We start from the raw sequence: 18,267 nt of genomic DNA, 5'->3' as shown, positions 1-18,267 counted from the left end.
ATGACTAAAATACTGTTTAAAAAAAAAAAAAGTTGGCAATTTATGGTCAGTCAGCTTATCTATTAATGGATTAAATATTTTCATTATCGGCATATCGCAGCCTCTTGACTCAAATCAAAGCAGTCGCAATTTTTAAATGTATTTTCAAATTCACATTTTACTTTTCGAGGTACATACAATTTTAACTTGAACAAAGAGGAAACACATTAATTAACATTAAAAAGATACTCTGGGTTACTTGAGGTAAATAATTCGGATAATTGTATTCAAAAGTTAGACATGTTTGAAGTTGTCGAGCCTCCTCAGGGAAGTCAAACTAACGGTCGAAACGCATCACTCTGACGTCATGCCGACAAAAGAGACGTGGCATGCGGACGGTTAAATGATCAGAGAGCTGCTGGTTGAGAGAGAGTCCCGACGTCCTGTTTCATTCAGCAGCAGGAAGTCACAGCAACTCTGATAGCACCACAACTGGACCACAGACATGGCTTCAAATAATGGCTCAGTCGGCAAATGGGAGGTAGTGAAGAAAGGAAAGAAAAACACCAGCTCAGGTGGAGCGAAGAACGCGACTGACAAGAAAACCGGCAGCGGGGGAAGGAAAGCCCTGGGCGAATCTAACCAGCCATCCAGACGTAAGTGAATATGGCCCTCCATAGACTGCTGCTAGCTTCTCTATGACCCAGTTACCTTACTGCTGAAGTTCACATGAAAGAAAACCGATGGAACTACCTGTTTGTCTGTGTCCACGAACTAAACTGTCTCTTCTGACATTTACTTTTTGGTCGGTCATACACTGGAAATGACGATGGCTCGTAACTGTCATATGATTTGACAAGCTAGCCGCTGTAGCATAGCATCGCGCAGTGACTACTTCCTACGGCATTTTTTTTGTTGTCTCCTCTGGAGGGGGGGGGGGGGGTTACTAGTTTGTCTGCGTGGCTATACTTAACCTTATCTCCTGATGCACTAGTTTCAAATGGCTATAAAATGTTTCTGGGCTATGTGCTCCTGCTATGCCTCATGCAGCTAGAAGGAACTGCTAGTCAGCAGTTAGCTTGTTAGCAGCCTTTCGAGCAGTGTGTCAACACAGGCAACGTCATCACTGAGGAGCTGCATCTCTGGTCAGTGTGTTAACTGACTTTATGACCTTTTTGTTTTTATCTTCCTGTTAGACTTTTAAATTCAGCTCGAGGTTGTTGTTACATAGCTGAACCGTATGAGGTTAGGCTTATTAATTAGGCTTATGTCCATGTAGCTTACACGGACAGCTGTCACATGAGTGATCATCCATCAGCGTGGCTAATTGAATCCCAGATTCCCCCCCACTATTCTGTTTTTTCTTACTGTCAACATGTATAAGAAAAGACAAAATGCAAACATTTGATTGAACACACTACTAAGTATGCCTGTCTAATATATCCATATATCACTTTTGTGATTTGAGACTTTGTATTGTCTAATATTTTGGATATCATTATATCGTGATACGCATGAGTGCTATCTTTCCCTGGTTTTAAAAGCTACATTACAATGAAATAATATTTTCCCAACGTTCAAATATTTGCCTTTATCCATTCAGTTATTATATCCACATTACTGATGATTATTAATCAGAAATCTCATTGTGTTAATGTTTTGTGAAAACAGGAAGTGTCACAATACTCCCACATCATCAATGGAGGTATTTTCTAAAAAGTATAGAAATATTTTAATTTTGTTTCCCAGTTCCAATCCTAATGTATATGAATTTGCTGCTGAAAATAGCAAAAACATCCTCATTGGCCTTTAATGAATAATAGTAATATTAGAATATACGGTTTATTTGCCACCCATTTTTGAACCTTTAAGGCTACAATAGAAGTCAAATTGAGAGCTGCACTTAGCTAACATTGCTGGTTTTGTTGTCGATGATAATATATATCTGTGAATCTAACAGCAGTTTTCTCCTTTTTATGAAAGGAGACTAGATACAATGTAATTATCTGTATCCTAATTTAAGTTCTGTGCTTTTGCAGTATTAGATAGATAGTAGTAATGCACTTGAATTTGCAGAATTTTAGATTTTCTCATGCTTAAATAGTTTGAAACTGTGTTGAGTTCAAATCCAGCTTCAAGATCTTCATTATAAGTTATGTTCTCACATGTCGAATTCCTGAAGTAATTTATCTTTTAATCAAATAAACATATAGCAATCCTTGGGACAGCTATTATTCTAGTATAAAAAAAACACACATTGTTCAGAGCACTGGTCAACAGAGGCCAATAAACTAACTTTTGACACAGGTAAAACAGCAGACTAATCTGCCCATGGGAAACACCCCATTAACCCCATTAAATCTGGCAGTTGTTCTGTGTGGTGTGATGATACCTTAGTAGAAAATAATTACAGACCTACAGCATGATGGATTGTGTTGTTTTATATTTACCATAATTAACATTCACAGCTACCCTCAACTACTGCACCCTCCCCACAGGTATGGCTGTGAGTTAAATAATGGGTGACAGAGCAGATTAGATCTGACTTTGCCACTGCTATTTGTTTATGCACCAGTTTTATCAGTGAATGAGCTGGTCCAAAGTCTGTCTTACTGGTCACAGTGGCTGTGTCGGTGATGAGGTGGTGTAAAGCTGTTGTCTAAAAGAAATACACGTCTCCTCTCTCTAACCAACATAGTATTTAATCTAAATTGTGGTTTACACAACAATATCTAGGATCATAGTTTCCCCTGCTTTAGCATTACCAGGCTCTACAAATAATCAGATACCGAACTCTTGAAGATGATCAGTATTGTAAACAAGACAAATCTCTGTTTAAAGGGATATTCCTGCATAACTTTAATCCATGGTCTAACACACCGTGACACAGAGCAACCCCCCCCGAGAAATCAAGTTTTCCGACCCCTAGCTTATGTAGTTTTAGCAAACTCAGAAAAGATTGCACGATAACAATATACTGCACCCTCCACCAAGAAACCTCCATCAAAAAGCCACAAATACGTATACAAATATCCCTTTAAAGCTTTACAGGCTTCCATACTTGAAATGGTTACTTTTAAGTTTGTGGGTTTGGCATGTACAAAATTATCCTCCTGTCACAGGTTCAGCTTCAGGCTTTTGTATCTGTTCAAGCAGCTTTGTGGGTTGTGTGTCTTCACATGGAGACACCAGAAAGAAACATGTTAGTTATATAATGCTTGATTTAGCTCGAAACAGCTTTTGGAAGGTGAGATTAGACTTGTTGTTTGTCACTGACAGGGCTCCAGTGTCCAGACTAACCTTTTACACTGGTTGCACAGGTGCGCCTACATTTTCCATTCAGGTGCGCCAGCACATAATAAAGGTGCACCCACTAATGCATTTGAATGGATTATATGAATTATTGTCAACAGGAATAAAGGTGCAGATCTTTTTTCTTTAAGTCACAGCACATCCCACAAGAAATTGCAAAAACTTTCACAACTTAGATTATTGAAAGTGGAAGATGCATGAAATCCAACGACAGATTAACAGGACATGGGATCTTCAGCAAATGGGTTTATATGCTAGTATTTGTTCAAAGGCAACTGTCTACGTATCCCGTTGATGTTTGTCAATATGAGAATATGTTTATAGGCTACTTTTTAAAAATTCAGACCTGTTGAATATCAGGTAAAATGATGCAGCTAATGAAAACTGATTTGTGGGTGCATATGCAACCCTAGGATGTGGATCCTTGAGCCCTGATTTAGCCAAGATGTTGTCACATCACTAAATTAGACAAAAAAAAAAATTGAAATATAAGCGGTTCTCTTAAGTCTCTGCCCTGCAGCCTTGGGTCCTGTTTACGATGTCTGGTATAGCATTTTTAAATACCTTCACCTCGAGGAGGTCATATATAAGACAGCTGATACGATGCATATATTGGACTTGTTCCACATTACATGTCTCAACATGTTATAGGATATCTGCTATGGGCTCATCTTTCAATACGAGTGATTATGTCAAGTCCAATGTGTTAAATGATGTTTATTTACATGCTACACGCTATTTTGAAGGCACCCTAATTTATGGAGCAGGGTTCTCCCCATCGTTGGATGGGGAGGGACGTTCCTCGCTGTCAGGTGGACGGACACCCGCTCGTCAACCTCACCAGCTACAAAGCAGCTAACATTGAAAATGAGCATAGTGGCGCTGAGCTAGCAGTATAGCGGCGCAGCGACTCTGTTCCACCGTCTGGGGAGAACCCTGTGGAGGGTAAAAAAATACAATGTCAGACATCATCCAGATGGTTTTTACTTTACATTACTGTATTCATTTCAGGAGTAGATTTGATTTAAATAGAATTTTTTAACTTAAATGTTCTCTGTAGAACAAGTTGATATGTGTATTTGTATTAATTCGTTTTTTAGCCCTCCTTTCTAAATACCAGCATAACCTTTGACGACACAGTTCACGTGTTTCTTAAATAATGCCAGACAAAGATCGTAAATCCCTCTGACTTGATACACAGAGAAAGACCTGCCTTGCTGCAGTCTGTTCTATGTTGTTGAGAAGTGTCTGAAAGGGTTTTTCTCTGTATCTATATGTGAAGCTTCCTGTCAGCTATTCTTCTGCTCGTGTGAGAATCCATTGGAATCTACACACCCTGTAAGAGGGCCACGCTGGGTACAACTACTCAGATTACACCCTGCCACAACAACAAGACCCTCTGCTGATAAGATGCCAGGACAGTGTCCAAAATCACTCTCACACTGATTGGTTTGCTATATAGTGAGCAGCACTGTAAATTGAGATTTCAGACACATATGGATCATCATCTTGCATCATCAGTAGCTGTTTTTATACTGGGCAATAAGCCACCAATTGGCTGTCCTTTCTGCATCTAGGTCCACGGATTTAGACAGAAGGCAACAAATTGGCAGTCTGTTTTGGTCCGCCAATTTGCGGCCTTGGAGAGTACACTTATTTCCACCTCCATTGCTATCTAAATCCAAGACATCAATGTGCTGGCAATTGTGTGAGATGGGCGGAGGTGTCGATGACCTGCACTGTTGTGTGACCCACAGCCGGGGAATTTTAAAACCAGGAAACAGTTGATCACAGCAGTCAGTTCATCACTTCATCCACGGACGTCAAGATGAGCAACTTGAAAGCCGCTGAGATCCGGGAGATGCTAGCGTCTCCTCGGTCTCTCTAGCTGTTTAGTTGTGTCCACTTGTTGTTGTAGCAGCAAGCTACGAACGGTTGCTACTTTCAAATTAAAAGCCCCCTGCTAAGAACCCAGTTCTAAACTCCAGTAGGGTGCAATGTAAAGCTCTGATTTTGATGACAAATTCGTTGTCACTGTTTACTACCCAACTTTGTACTTCACACACGTCACATGTTTACACCTACCTCAGTGGCAGCTTTTGGAAAAGGAGGAATATTACGCTTCCATTTTAGAAAGTCAGGGCACCCTTACCTTTGAGCAAATGTGCCACCTTTTCTATCTAAAAAGGGCTAGTGACAGATGTAGAGCCACACAGCAGTATTTCCGCATCTGTAGCGGTGCTCCCTTCTTATGCTTTATAAAACATTAAGGGAACATCTTGGTAAAATAGTAACTCTCCACACATTGCTTACATTTTATTTTAAAATTTTCGAAGCTCATCTTGAGCTTGTTTAAACCTCTACAACAAATGAGAACGCGCTCCCACTAAGAAGACAGTACTTCTTTGTGTTGATGTATTTGACACTTACAAAGACTGGTGGCAAATCTCCAAAGTGTTTTCTGGAATGATGTTGTTTTTTCTTGTATTTTCTGATGCTGATTCTTGGAAGGTCTGTCTTGGCAGATACTGCAAGTAGCTTACATTTCTTTTTCGATCTTCGATCTTTTTAATTACTGCAGGGGTAGTGCATTCTGATAAAGCGGTTTCTTCATTAGGTCGTATGGTATTAAACAAATGATTGGTGACAAGTGTGTGACAGAGGGGCAGAAAAATATTGCAAGAGTCATGAATCTGTGCCTAGACCCAAATTTGTGACAACTAAGCATTGACCTTGTCTGGTTTTGTGTATATTGTCATCGTATTGATGTATATGAAAGAAGAAATCTCAAACGCAAAACCTTGTTAAAACATAGCTATCCAACCAGCCTGTCTGCTATTTCGGATGATGTTTATCGTTGTGATTTTTAAGCATTCAGTTATATTAACAATATGTCAACCTTTTACGTGAAGCTGTCTATAAGAGTGTACATAGAGAATTCAAATGTCAACAACATTAAACAAATGACAAAAACATAAAACAATTGGAGTGATAATTTGAGAAAAACCTTAGGATAGGACCTGGCCCACTATTGGGGACAATATTCTGCATTTTTCCCCATTATCTGTGTTTTATGATAAATTTATTATAATTACATTCACCAATGTGACACAGTTTCATGGAAATCAATCAAATAGTTAATGCAACTATTCAGCAAACTGTAACTTCCTGGAGAAAGACGTTTGATTGTTGAGACTCATACCCAGTTTTTGCAAGATTCAGAGAATCGAGAATTTGAGAATCAGCTATTTGTTTTCAAGGAGTTCTTCAGACATATTAAGGGCTTTTAAAGTGATTTAGCTGATTGTGAAGTGAATTCTTTAATGAAAACACTATACAGTGTCGAAGTTTCAAGGAAAGATAAGGACTATAAAAAACAAAAAAACCCCGCAATGAATATACACTGTTTTGTTTCCACCTAGTCAGCTGTTTCCCCCAGTGTCGGGGCACATGAAGTTACCATTTTTAAAGTATTTCTTGTCGCTACTCAAGCGGCCTCATTTGATGTTGCCCTGTTACTGTACCTCACTGTAGCAGAAGTCTTGTCATGTCAGGAGCTGCTGCTGGAAAATGACCACTTCCTGACACTTACGGATATTAGTTTAGTATTAATAGACATGACGAGACTGGTCAGATTACACCTATTGGTACTTTCCTTGCTATTCAGGGATTGCTTACTCAACTGAGTCATTCATGCAGATGACCACTGGCTTCAGTGAGGGTAATAAATAAACACTTTGTAATGTTATTCATGAGTTCAGTCTGCCTGTTGTGATGGATTTATTTACGTTCAGGGAAGTGAAAAATAATCCAGACTGTTGAGGATTCAGTTAAAGAAGTTATGGTGGTAGTCTGTCGTGAACATGATGCAACAGGCCCCCTCTTTGCGTCACAGCCCTGTATTATGCCAACACATACACAGACCCGATATAGATTTAGGTTTGTAAGCAGCATGTAGAGCTAAATGATCAGTGAACAACTGGTGACCTCTTTCAACGCCAACTCACTCCAGTCAGTGGGTGGGGTTGGCTGGGATTCTTGTATGGAGTCATGTGGACTCCTAGTTGAATTCTTTAAGTACAACATTTACTGCAGTTAGTTATGGTCAGAGCCTAATCGAGCGGCTTATTCTGGAGTGGATTTAACGTTAATAGTCTGGGTTTCAATGTGAGTAAATTTTTTTTCTTAGTTTGAAACCATCCTTTGAAAAGACTAAAACTAACCAACAAAATTAACCTACTAGCCTAATGTAGCGTAATCCTCTGTGCCATAGAACCCCATAATTTCCAAATACGTTACCATTTAATAAGCCATAATGTTCTACTGAGTGTACAGTAGTGCAATAAAGGGAACTGTTTTGATTCAATCCTACATACAGCCCGAGTTCTAAAAAAGTTAGTACACTGTGGTTCATCTCACTTTACACATTGAAGGCTTCAAATTCATAATGAATATTCACAAAAAACAATCAAGTTTATAGAAAAGAATTGCCAAATTATTACATGTACAAAATGTGCATTCCTCTGCAGCTGAAAATAGTCCCTGGCAAGAGCCTTATTTTCTACTGTTTGAGTATAGTTTGTTAAAAAGAATGTCTGTTCCCAGCTGGGTTAGGAAATTACTACGACAAAAAAAGGAACTGTATATTTGTTGCCAGTTTTGGCTTATGTACTTATATTTGAAGCTTTCAAGGCAAATATATATATATATATATATATATATATATATATATATATATATATATATATATATATATATATATATATATATATATATATATATATATATATATATATATATATATATATATATATATATATATATATATATATAAAAAAAAATAAAATGTGTGTGAGTAACACACAGGGGAATACTTGGAATGCTGCTGGTGCTTAACTCTGTTCCTTTGTGAATTGTAATGAGTGTTGCATGGATATTATCTGGTATTATAACAGCTCATGACGCAAGCCACAGAGGGCGGGTGGAAGCCCTGAATGTGAGGAGAGCGGAATGTCTTGGTTTCAAGGATTAACTTCATTCACAGGGTGAATGTAAAAAAGTGCTGAAGAAGACAGAAGAAGTTTGAAAATTGACTAATTTCTGCACAGAGGCGTGTCTTAACCACAGCTGCTTTGTTTCCTTCAGCACCCCTGAAGATGTCAGAGACTCTGTATGACGGCTTTGAGAAGATGGGAAAAAAACAGAACAAGGAGCAGGTTCCACCAGCTGCCGAGTCTGAAAATAAGAAACCTTCATCAAGTAAACAATCCAAGAAGACACCATCCAGCAATACAGTCACCAGTCCGACTCACAAGAGCCTCGAAGAGGCCTTCAAAGCTGTGAGTATTGGACATACCTCTCAGTTTTCTATCTTTTTAAAACTTCTTGGTTGTTTAGATATTTGGTCAGTAAAATTTGTTGTACAAGTCATTTTTCTTGCAGCTTCTTATGAGAAGAGGAAGATTTTGGGACTATTTTGAAGATTCTGTCTATTCTTTTTTCCGTAAAACACAATTTGTTGCAAAGATTTAAGAACTAACTGATCACCCTCAGTAGTGGTTTAGGAATTAGTCTGATCTTTGTCAGTGACTGAAAAGATAAATGTAATGGGGTTTGTAAAACCTTTAAAAGCCATAAGTATGTTCACAGAAACAGTGCTACATTGTTGCATTTCCAGAGCAAAGTATCACATGCTGAAATGCAGTCTCATCACTGCATAATGGACGTTTTGTTTCTTAATGTTTTATTTCTGTCTTGTTCTGTTTTTAGTTGGATGTTGGTGACCTGAAGCAGCAGTTAGCCCGCAGTCAGACCCTGTTTCCAGAAAACCCATCAGTGTGGCTCAAAGACCTGGCAGGATACCTAAACCTCCATCTGACTGCTCCAGAGGCTGAGCCCACACTCAGCAGCTATGCTCATGGTCGGTCAAACTCACATTTTATTTTGTTTTAGAGAAAGGTTGGGAAGAAAGTATTGTGCACATTCAGTATAGCCCAAACAGACTGTTGGTACTGACACAATAATCAAAGGACGTTGTTTATTTCATGTCCACTTTTTGTCTTTTTGTCTCCAGACTACCCATACTGTCTTACAGGGAAAGAGCTGAAGGGCGTGATCAAAAGCCTCATCGCACGCTGCGGTGACATTCTGCCGGATTTATTCGACCATTGTGTTTATACTATGCTCAGGGAGCTAGACAGACAGTCAGGTAAGAGTAAGAGCTAACATGGAGGGCTGGAGTTGGTTTGTACTGTGGATGAAGACAGAGGTCATGCAGTAATGAAAGCTATTGTAATGCAACAGCCCTTGATATCATTCCGTCTTCTACTTAAAACATTTCTCCTTCTCCTTCTCCTTCTAACAGCCACTTACCTATCTGAGAGTGTATATGCTGCTCTTGTTAAGTCAATATTATTGGCTCTCAATTTAGCTGATAATAAGGAAATAATGGTAGAGAGCAAAAATGTAGAAAACATACAACAAAGGTTAAGCTAGACTAGGAAATAGTGATTATGTAGTCTGCATCTTAGACCCTATCACCTCATCAAAACAATATTTTATTATTGATTTGATTATTATTATTGATTGGAGTATATACAAAAACAAAACCTTGGAAAACACCCAACCATTTTCTCTCCGTTTCTAGGAGAACCTCTGCATGGCTACAGAGTTTGCATTCAGGCAATCCTACAGGACAAACCCAGAATAGCCACCCAAAACCTGCCAGAGGTAAGTGAGTGTGTGTGCTTGAGCTCTTCAGATAATTGGCAGCTTTCTGCTTCACTGCCCTTGTCTGCTCTGAATGTACAATTGCTTTCCTTTCTGAAAAACGGTTTACCTTCCTCTGACTTTTCAAACTTCAGTTCTGTTGTCTAATTTACTGGGGATTTTTCTTTTTCAGTGTTAATTTTAACATCCTTTCTCACTTCCCTAGTATTTGGAGTTGTTGCGGTCAGTTCAGAATCGTCCAGTGAAGTGTTTGACTATCATGTGGGCTCTTGGACAAGCTGGATTTTTTGACCTCAGCCAAGGACTAAGAGGTAACAGATAGTCAACACTTGCCAAAATAATTTACACACATTTTCACACAACTACAAAGTATCTACTCCCTCAAATATGTTGTAACAGTATTTTATCATCCTCTCAGCTCATCTGTGTCTGCCCTTTCTCCCACTTTCCTAACAATATGTCCTAATAGCCAGTCTGGGTTAGGGGTTAGTAAAGCAACAGTGCACATTAGAGCAGTAACACATCCTCTGAAAGCCATCTGTGAGCTTAAACACATGGTAGCTTCACACACTCAGCTTTTGCTCCTCGTCTTTGTCTGTATTTAATGAGGCTGCGAGGTGGGAGAGACGTGGGTGTTGGTACAGTATGCAGACATGGGAGGATGAATATTCTTGGAAAATTGCATAACAACTTCATCTGCAAAATAAGAGTATTGAGTACCATTCGACTCGCCTAAGGCAAGAAAGACACACTCTTAACAAAGCTGCAAATGCAAAATGTGCTGCATATTATCTTGATGTTAGAATATAATATCAGATTAAAACCTCTTCAGGTACTCTCTAATCTTGTTATTGACAATTTATAAAAGCAGTCAAGAGTTTCCTGTGAGTGTATTCAATGTAACAGACCTGTATAACAGTGAAGCATCTCTGACGAATGGCTGCAGAGCTCTTTGATCCTTCAGCTTGCTTTAGTTTTCACCATACTAGCTACCTTCATGTTTTGTTTCACTATGCTACTTGTATAATATGGCATGCGGGAACAAACCCCATGTTTTTCTGCAGTTGCTCCGGGCCAACATTTGAAAAAACATTTATGCCAGAACTAAAAGTTCTTATATAATAAATCAAGCCTTTATCTGTGTTTCAGTGTGGCTGGGTATTATGCTTCCTGTGCTCGGAGTGAAATCCTTGTCTTCGTACGCCATTGCATACCTGGAGAGACTTCTGCTGTAAGTCCTTCTTAGAAATATGTTTTGGTTTTTTTTAGTTTGATTTTTCACTTAGATCCTCAAATTCAAAGGCAGTATTGACGATTCCGCTCCAGATAATGTCTAACTCTTGTAAAATACCCCTGTCTTTTTTATAATGGCAGTTGTCAGAGCATGAATCTAATAATCTGTTTATTATTCTTTAAATCTTTAAATCTCTAACTGTCAGTGCTAGTAATCAAATCTTGACTTTAAAATCAAATCGAATTGTGGATTTGGAGAACCGTGACACCTAGTACTGTACAGTGTGTAGTTACAGTCAGTTCTTCATGCTCTTAACTGAGGGACACTGTTTTGTATGTGTTCGACTGTAATCAAAATATGCCTTGACTGACTGTGGGTAAAATTGTTCTTTTCCCAGACTTCATGCAAACCTGACAAAGGGATTTGGCATCATGGGTCCAAAAGAGTTCTTTCCTTTGCTGGACTTTGCCTTCATGCCCAAGAATGCCCTGTCACCAAGGTAGATGTAACATAATGCACAAGGCAGTTTTCTGCTTGTTTAAAAAGTGATAAAGGTATCATTGAAGGTATTTTTATTTGTGTTCAGTCTGCAGGAGCAGCTGAGGCGTCTGTACCCTCGCCTGAAGGTCCTCGCGTTTGGAGCCAAACCCGAAAGCACATTACACACATACCTGCCATCGTTTCTGTCCAGAGCCACACCACACTGTCCAGATGACATGAAGAGAGAGGTATGCACACAGACATACAAACTCTAAATGTGTTTTCAACTTTAAACTGATATTATCTACATAAAACTTCTGTCTCGACCAATACAAAAGACGGAGTGTAGTTTAGCTCAGTGCAGCTGCATAAATCTTTCAGGTGTATGCGACCTATCAGACCTATCAGTAGGTTGTGAGAACCTCATTGAAGTGACCAGCTTGAAAAACAAAGACGCTCAAAAGCACTAGTGTTTATAACCACTAGCAAGCTAACTCATTCCATTAGCTAACTGGACGGATATTGCTGCTATTAAATTACAACATTTCCTGGAGTGCTCTAATGGCATTTAACTTAAGAGTAATACAAGTAATTATCCATAATATGAAGCTACCAGATGTGGTCTTGATCTGCCATCACTGTTGTTCGATCATCATAAAATTCATTGGTTAGCTAAACTAAGAGATAAAAGAAGAGGGTATCAAAATTATAGCATAAAAAACTAATAGAACTGAATCAGAAATTAAACAGTCTTTTTGTCTTTCTCTTCTTCCTCTCTTGTTTTGCAGCTGCTCAGCAGTATGACTGAGTGTTTGTGTGTGGATGTGCAGAGTCTAGGAGTATGGAGGCAGCTCTATACTAAACACTTAGCCCAGTCCAGGTGAGTTTCACGTGTTTGTGTCTTTTTAAGATGTGAGAAATAGAAATAAAACAGTGTAGCTCTATGGCAAAAGCATACTTCACAATTAAAGTTAAAGACAGTAAAGATTCTCTCTGGATTGCCGCCATTTTTATACTGATAAAAAGAGCTAAACTCATTTCTGTTTTCCTCTCCAGTCTGCTGTTGAATCATTTATTAAAATCTTGGAATATCCTGCCACCAAAGGTACGACTCCTGCCGTGACATACGATGGTTTAAAAGCCCAGATTCACTGAGATTTAATTTAGGCGTAACAGCATATTATTAGCTCTAAGCTTGCATGCTGCATCACACTAAGAATGAAACCACCTTCTATTGTTTCTGTGTTAATCTTTCTTTTATTTAATTGTGCTCCCCCCCCCCTTTTTTTTCTTTTAGGTCCGGAAGAACCTCGAAGAAACAATCCAGTCTTTCAGAGTGACCAATGAGGAGATGAGAGACACTGTTGAATCTCAGGACCTTCAGGAGTGCAACAGCCTGTGCCAGGTGAGATAGAATCGAGTTGACAGTCATCTTACACCTTGAGAAATTGTGGGAATTTTGACAGGTTTTAGAAATAATTCCACACACATTACTCTCAGTAATGTTTTCTCAGTGTTGTCGTTATCTGCCTCCAGAATCTGCAGGTAAAGATGCGTGGGCGTGGCTTCCCCTGGTCCAAACTTCTCATGGTTCTGCTTGTGTTTGTTGCCGGCTTCATCGCCCATGACATCAGATCCCACGGCTCATTCACAGGTTTGTCCAAGTCCTCTTTACTCATCACAGTAATTAGTCTTTATGTTTGTTCCTGAGGTCTTACAATATGTGTGGTTTGTTTCAGATTCCAGCACAGCCAAGCATCTCCGCAGCTCAGGGATCACAGCTGTATCTCAACAGGCCTGGGGCAAAATATCAGCGTACACTAAACAGGGTTTCAGGTATGACCTCACTTTTCTTGTCACATATGTTTGTGAACAGTCACTTGACTATTACACTGTATATGTAGCTTGTCTCATCTCACAAATTAACCAAATTAACATTGTGTGCCAGATATTTGTGGAATGTATCTCTCTTTTAGGCTTTGTCCTTGTTGACTTTTGTACACTTTGTCTGACCAGAGGTCGGTAACGCCAAAGAATAAAAATAGCTCAGTATCTAGCACACATCAGATTCACTTCCTGTATACATAGCAGTTTGCTAACTGGCTCAGTGTTAGCAGAAACATGTTCCCAAGGTAATGTTTTTAATAATTGTATTTTGTCTGAAGTTACTTTAACATGAATTAGTTTAAAGTAATATAGAAAATATAACAAACTCAGTGGCCACTTTATAAGGTACAACTGCTCAATCTAATTTAGTTCAGTGAATTGTATGATGCAGTTTTTCAGTTATACATTTTTAGACGCATAGTTCTGGACTACTTTACATTCGGAGGTGTTTCTGTTATTCTGTCCACCCTTGGATATTTACATTTAAATTTACACGAGTCAGTATTAACCAGATCTCAAGTCGATGTCTTCAGGTACCTTATTTTGTCCAACCCATTTAAATTCATGTTGAAGCAAAGAAGCTAGTCAATAAATTTCAGAATCTGGAATCAGTGAATTACTGTTGTTTTGTTTGAAAAATTATTGCAAATCCAGTTATATAATTGTACTATTTGTCAATTACGATTCTGTTGATAGGGGCATTTAGCAGATGCTTTTGTCCAAAGCGAGTTACAATAGGTACTTTTGTCAGAGGAAAGAAACTGCAACATATCACCGTCGATAGAGTAATAAAGAAAAAAAATTGGGGTTGGGAGGGAGTCGTGCTATGTGGGGTCGAGGTGAAGTCTGAACTTAAGTGTCTTTTGTGGAAAATGGCAAGTAATTCCATTGTCCTGACATTGGCTGGGAGTTCTTTCCACCACTGAAGTGCCAAAACAGAGAGGAGTCGCGACTTTGCTGAGCGGGCTTTGTTTGCTCTCAGCAATGGCGGTACCAGCCTGGCAGCTAATGTAGTACAGCGAAGTGCCTGTGCTGGGACGTGTGGTCTGACCAGTGTTTGGGGGTAGACAGGTGCAGTTCCACTGACGGCCTTGAAGGCAATTGATATGTCAAATAAAAGACATAATATAAGACACACTTTCTCAATGTAATGCAGTCCAATTTAACACCACTTTCAATACGACCTCTTTGGCCTATTCAATAATAAATTAATCAGTTTGAGTATTTATTTGATAGGAGAATAGTCTGAATTCTCTGATTCCAGATTCTTAAATGTGAATATTTTCTGTGTTATTTTTAATCCTGGATGACAGCAAACTGATTTACTGTATATCTGGGTTGTGGCAAAAGAAGATATTTGAGGGTATCATTTTGTGACATTTTGTAAATCAAAAATACATGTGTGTGATACCTAAAAAAAAAAAAAAAAAAAAAAAAAAAAAAAAAAATTAATACATCTTAATAACACACTGCCTCTTATGGTAAAATAATCCACAAGATTTTATTCAGTAGGTTTTTTCCAAATTTAATTTAATGAAAATGAACTGGATTTAAATGAGACTGGCCTTAAAAATATTGAAATGATTAATAGGGATTTAAAACGCCTACTTTCACACTGCTTTTTATCTATTAAAAGAAATTCAAATGCTGCCATGACAACTCACTTGTGTCTCTTTTTCGTCTGTGTGTCCTTGGTAGCTGGTTGGAGACAAACACTCCTCATTATTACTCCGAGTGTGTTCGGGTTATGGGGCCACTAATGGAGCAAGGTCTGGAAAAGGCAAAAACAGCAGCCATCTTCATCTCTGAAAACACCACACATTTTATTCTCTGGGTCAAAGAAAAGACACCACAGGCCATAGAATGGGTAAGGCTATGAGGAAACAAATGTAAAACTGTCACCTCTTTCTGCCTAATCATTTCCATTTAAGTGTTTTATGAGAATCAAGGCGCTGGAGCTAACAAGATGAAACCGTCATATTCTATGTTGTTGACTCATGTCTCATCTCTCTCTGCCTTTGCCCAGGTGAACGCCAACACTCCTGACAGTGTGTTCCAGGTGTTGGACTATTTAAAGGAGCTCCTCCTCTTCCTCCATCAGAACTACATCCTGCCAGCGCTGGCGTACATAGCTGACCTGCTACAGCGAGCATGGACCAACCTACAGGACTCCTGCAAGTCAGTAACCTTGAGGAGTCTTTTAACTTGATTGTTTTACATGAACTGTGCATCCTCATTTCTCTGAATGAGCTGACTGGATTACATTAACACCTGGAATGGGGGAAAAAAAGGGTGTCACTAAATTAAAGCTGGTGACACCACAAACAACAACTCTTATGCAGAGCTATAATGCAGCTGCCCAGTAACTGCTAGGTGCAGCTGTTACGTAGCTACGTAAGTTTGCCAATATAGTGTTATACATTAATCGTTTAGTTGTTAGGTTATAAATTGTAAGAAGAATGATTAATTAAGAAAATAACCGGTGGACTACTCAATAATGAAAACAACCTTAAAAGCAGCCCTACTCATTTTTAAAGTGGCATTTTTTTCCAGTGAAGTAATACCCTCATTGATGATGTAATGGCATTCAAGTTTTTTATATGTAATTTACCCCCAAAGCAGAACTCACAGCTTGTGATGAGACAACCAATATACGGATTAGACATTTCTGAAGTTCAAATGGTTCAGTCACTTCAATAATTCACTAGTTTGAAACTACATAAGAGTTACAAGCGGTGACAAATGAAAAGGCTGCATTTTTGTGATAATTTGCTAAAAAGTTGGCTACTGCCTTCCTGTGTTTCCCTGCAGCGGCGAGGTATCTGTATCATGTCTGCAGAGCCACGCTTTGTCCTTCACCAACTCCACGTGGCAGCTGCTCCAACACACGACCTCGGCCATCAAGACGTGGGCACAGGAGCTGCTGACACGAGCATGATGACATCACAGATTCTGACTAATTTATACACCCACACACACACAATATACACACATGAAGTTATCCACACACACACTGACCCAGTCTGTGGCTGCCTTGCAGCGTGTCTGCTCCCGTCTTGAGCCATGATGGACACTGAGGGGTCAGACGAGCAAACTCTCACTCAGAAAGGACCCTTCAATCTTGTGTTTTCGCTAAATTTTTTAAAATCAGTCTGCTGTTGTATAGTTTTTTTCTACCAATCCTTTTGTCACTGCTGGATGCAGAGGTCGTATCTCTCTATCTCTCTGTCCCTGAGTTTTCTACTGCAACTTTCAGCCGATGCTTTAAGCTTTGGGTTAAAAGAATTGTGTAATTTATAGAAAATGTAGGTTTGTAGATGATTTATAAACCATTTTTATTTACAGATTGAAAAAAAAATGTCATGTGAAAACTTTGTAAAGGGCAGGGAAAGACCAAAAAAACATATTCCAGAATACTCCAAGCTACTGGTGACCTCGTCAGCTGACTTCATCCCTGTAATGACTGTGGCCACATGTGTCAGGCTCATTAAAGCCTTCATCAAGCCTGAGAAGCTATCTGTTGAACAGATCACAATGTAAAGCCTTCATCATGAATGATTTTGATGGACTGACTCCTTCCGAAGAGTGTATTTCCTAACCCAAATTGGGACACAAGGAGTCTCAGATCAGTTAAAAAACATCCAGAAGAAGAAATAAACCTGCTGTCTTGTCTATTCTGCACATGTTCTCATCATGTCTTTGCTGCTTCATCATCTGACTGCTGTTTCTCATGCTTTTTCATTTGCCATTGGTAGCTCTTCACCTGAGCTAAAAGCAGCTCTGTGGTTGTGCACTCATACTTGAAGGCTGATGATATTCTTTGTTTGTGTGTGCCTGTGTGTGTGTGTGTGTGCGTGTGTGTGCGCGCGCTTGTGTGGAACAACAAGCTTATTCTCAATAATGGGGACATGATTAACCCTGTGCCAACATCATCCTTTAGGCCCAAATGTGACTAAGAATAGGCCCATTAACCCCTCATCTGGGTAAAGACAAGGTTCTGACCAGTTGATTTACTCACCCCACCTTGTAAACAAGTTGTTTGGATGGATATGACAATGACTAATGTCTTACTTTGTAATGTAAATGATTTATAATAAAGAATTCAACCCTATTCACTGTTTTCATGACTGGATAACCTTTTCTGTCACCGAAGAATAGTGGATGAGAAAAAGGGATCTGCAATCCTGTGACAATCTGGAAAGCTCAAGAACAGCCACTAAATAAGCTTCGTGGTTATTGTTTTGTCAGTCGCTGTTACTAAAGTCAATAATTAATGTTGAACATAAAGAATAGTTGTATTTCTAAATCTATATTTTCCGGTTACATCTATTATTATTATTGACTTAAATGTCTTAAAACGTTCCCCAGAATTGTATAAATTAATCTAATGAAGTGACAGTATAAAGTAGCAGTAAACAGAAATACTCAGATATAGAACAAGTGCCTCAAAGTTGTATTTTAGCTTTAGACCAGGAGGTTTATGTCAAATAACGTCGTTCAGAGCAATTAGAACATAGTAATTACATGACAACATAAAAAGGCTGGATTACCAACGGAGAATTCTGCCCTCCAGTAGTTTTAGGTAATTTAATGAAGTCCAATTTACTACAACATACTACTAATGTACAATATGAAGTAAGGCAGAT

General features: G+C 38.9%; 1 protein-coding gene across 1 annotated transcript; it reads left to right on the top strand.

Moving 5' to 3' along the window:
- The first annotated feature begins 365 nt into the window (after window positions 1-365).
- Window positions 366-17,741, top strand: tmem214 (transmembrane protein 214). The gene is made up of 17 exons (XM_037086986.1): window positions 366-635; window positions 8,437-8,630; window positions 9,061-9,211; window positions 9,365-9,499; window positions 9,938-10,020; window positions 10,226-10,331; window positions 11,170-11,251; window positions 11,652-11,753; window positions 11,841-11,982; window positions 12,523-12,614; window positions 12,791-12,839; window positions 13,032-13,139; window positions 13,271-13,388; window positions 13,474-13,570; window positions 15,320-15,488; window positions 15,648-15,799; window positions 16,433-17,741. Exons 1-17 carry the CDS (start codon window positions 485-487, stop codon window positions 16,557-16,559), a joined length of 2,058 nt encoding a protein of 685 aa, XP_036942881.1. The 5' UTR covers window positions 366-484; the 3' UTR covers window positions 16,560-17,741.
- The last annotated feature ends 526 nt before the right edge of the window (window positions 17,742-18,267 follow it).

The sequence above is a fragment of the Acanthopagrus latus genome, chromosome 22 (genome assembly GCF_904848185.1).
Source record: "Acanthopagrus latus isolate v.2019 chromosome 22, fAcaLat1.1, whole genome shotgun sequence".
Taxonomy (NCBI): Eukaryota; Metazoa; Chordata; class Actinopteri; order Spariformes; family Sparidae; genus Acanthopagrus; species Acanthopagrus latus.
This window is presented reverse-complemented; position numbering and strand designations above follow the sequence as displayed.

Excerpts from the sequence above, each read along its gene's own strand:
- tmem214 (XM_037086986.1), top strand. The coding sequence starts at position 485 with ATGGCTTCAAATAATGGCTCAGTCGGCAAATGGGAGGTAGTGAAGAAA. Across the intron at positions 12,615-12,790 it reads AAACACTTAGCCCAGTCCAG|TCTGCTGTTGAATCATTTAT; the intron begins GTGAGTTTCACG and ends TTTCCTCTCCAG. Across the intron at positions 12,840-13,031 it reads GGAATATCCTGCCACCAAAG|GTCCGGAAGAACCTCGAAGA; the intron begins GTACGACTCCTG and ends TTTTTCTTTTAG.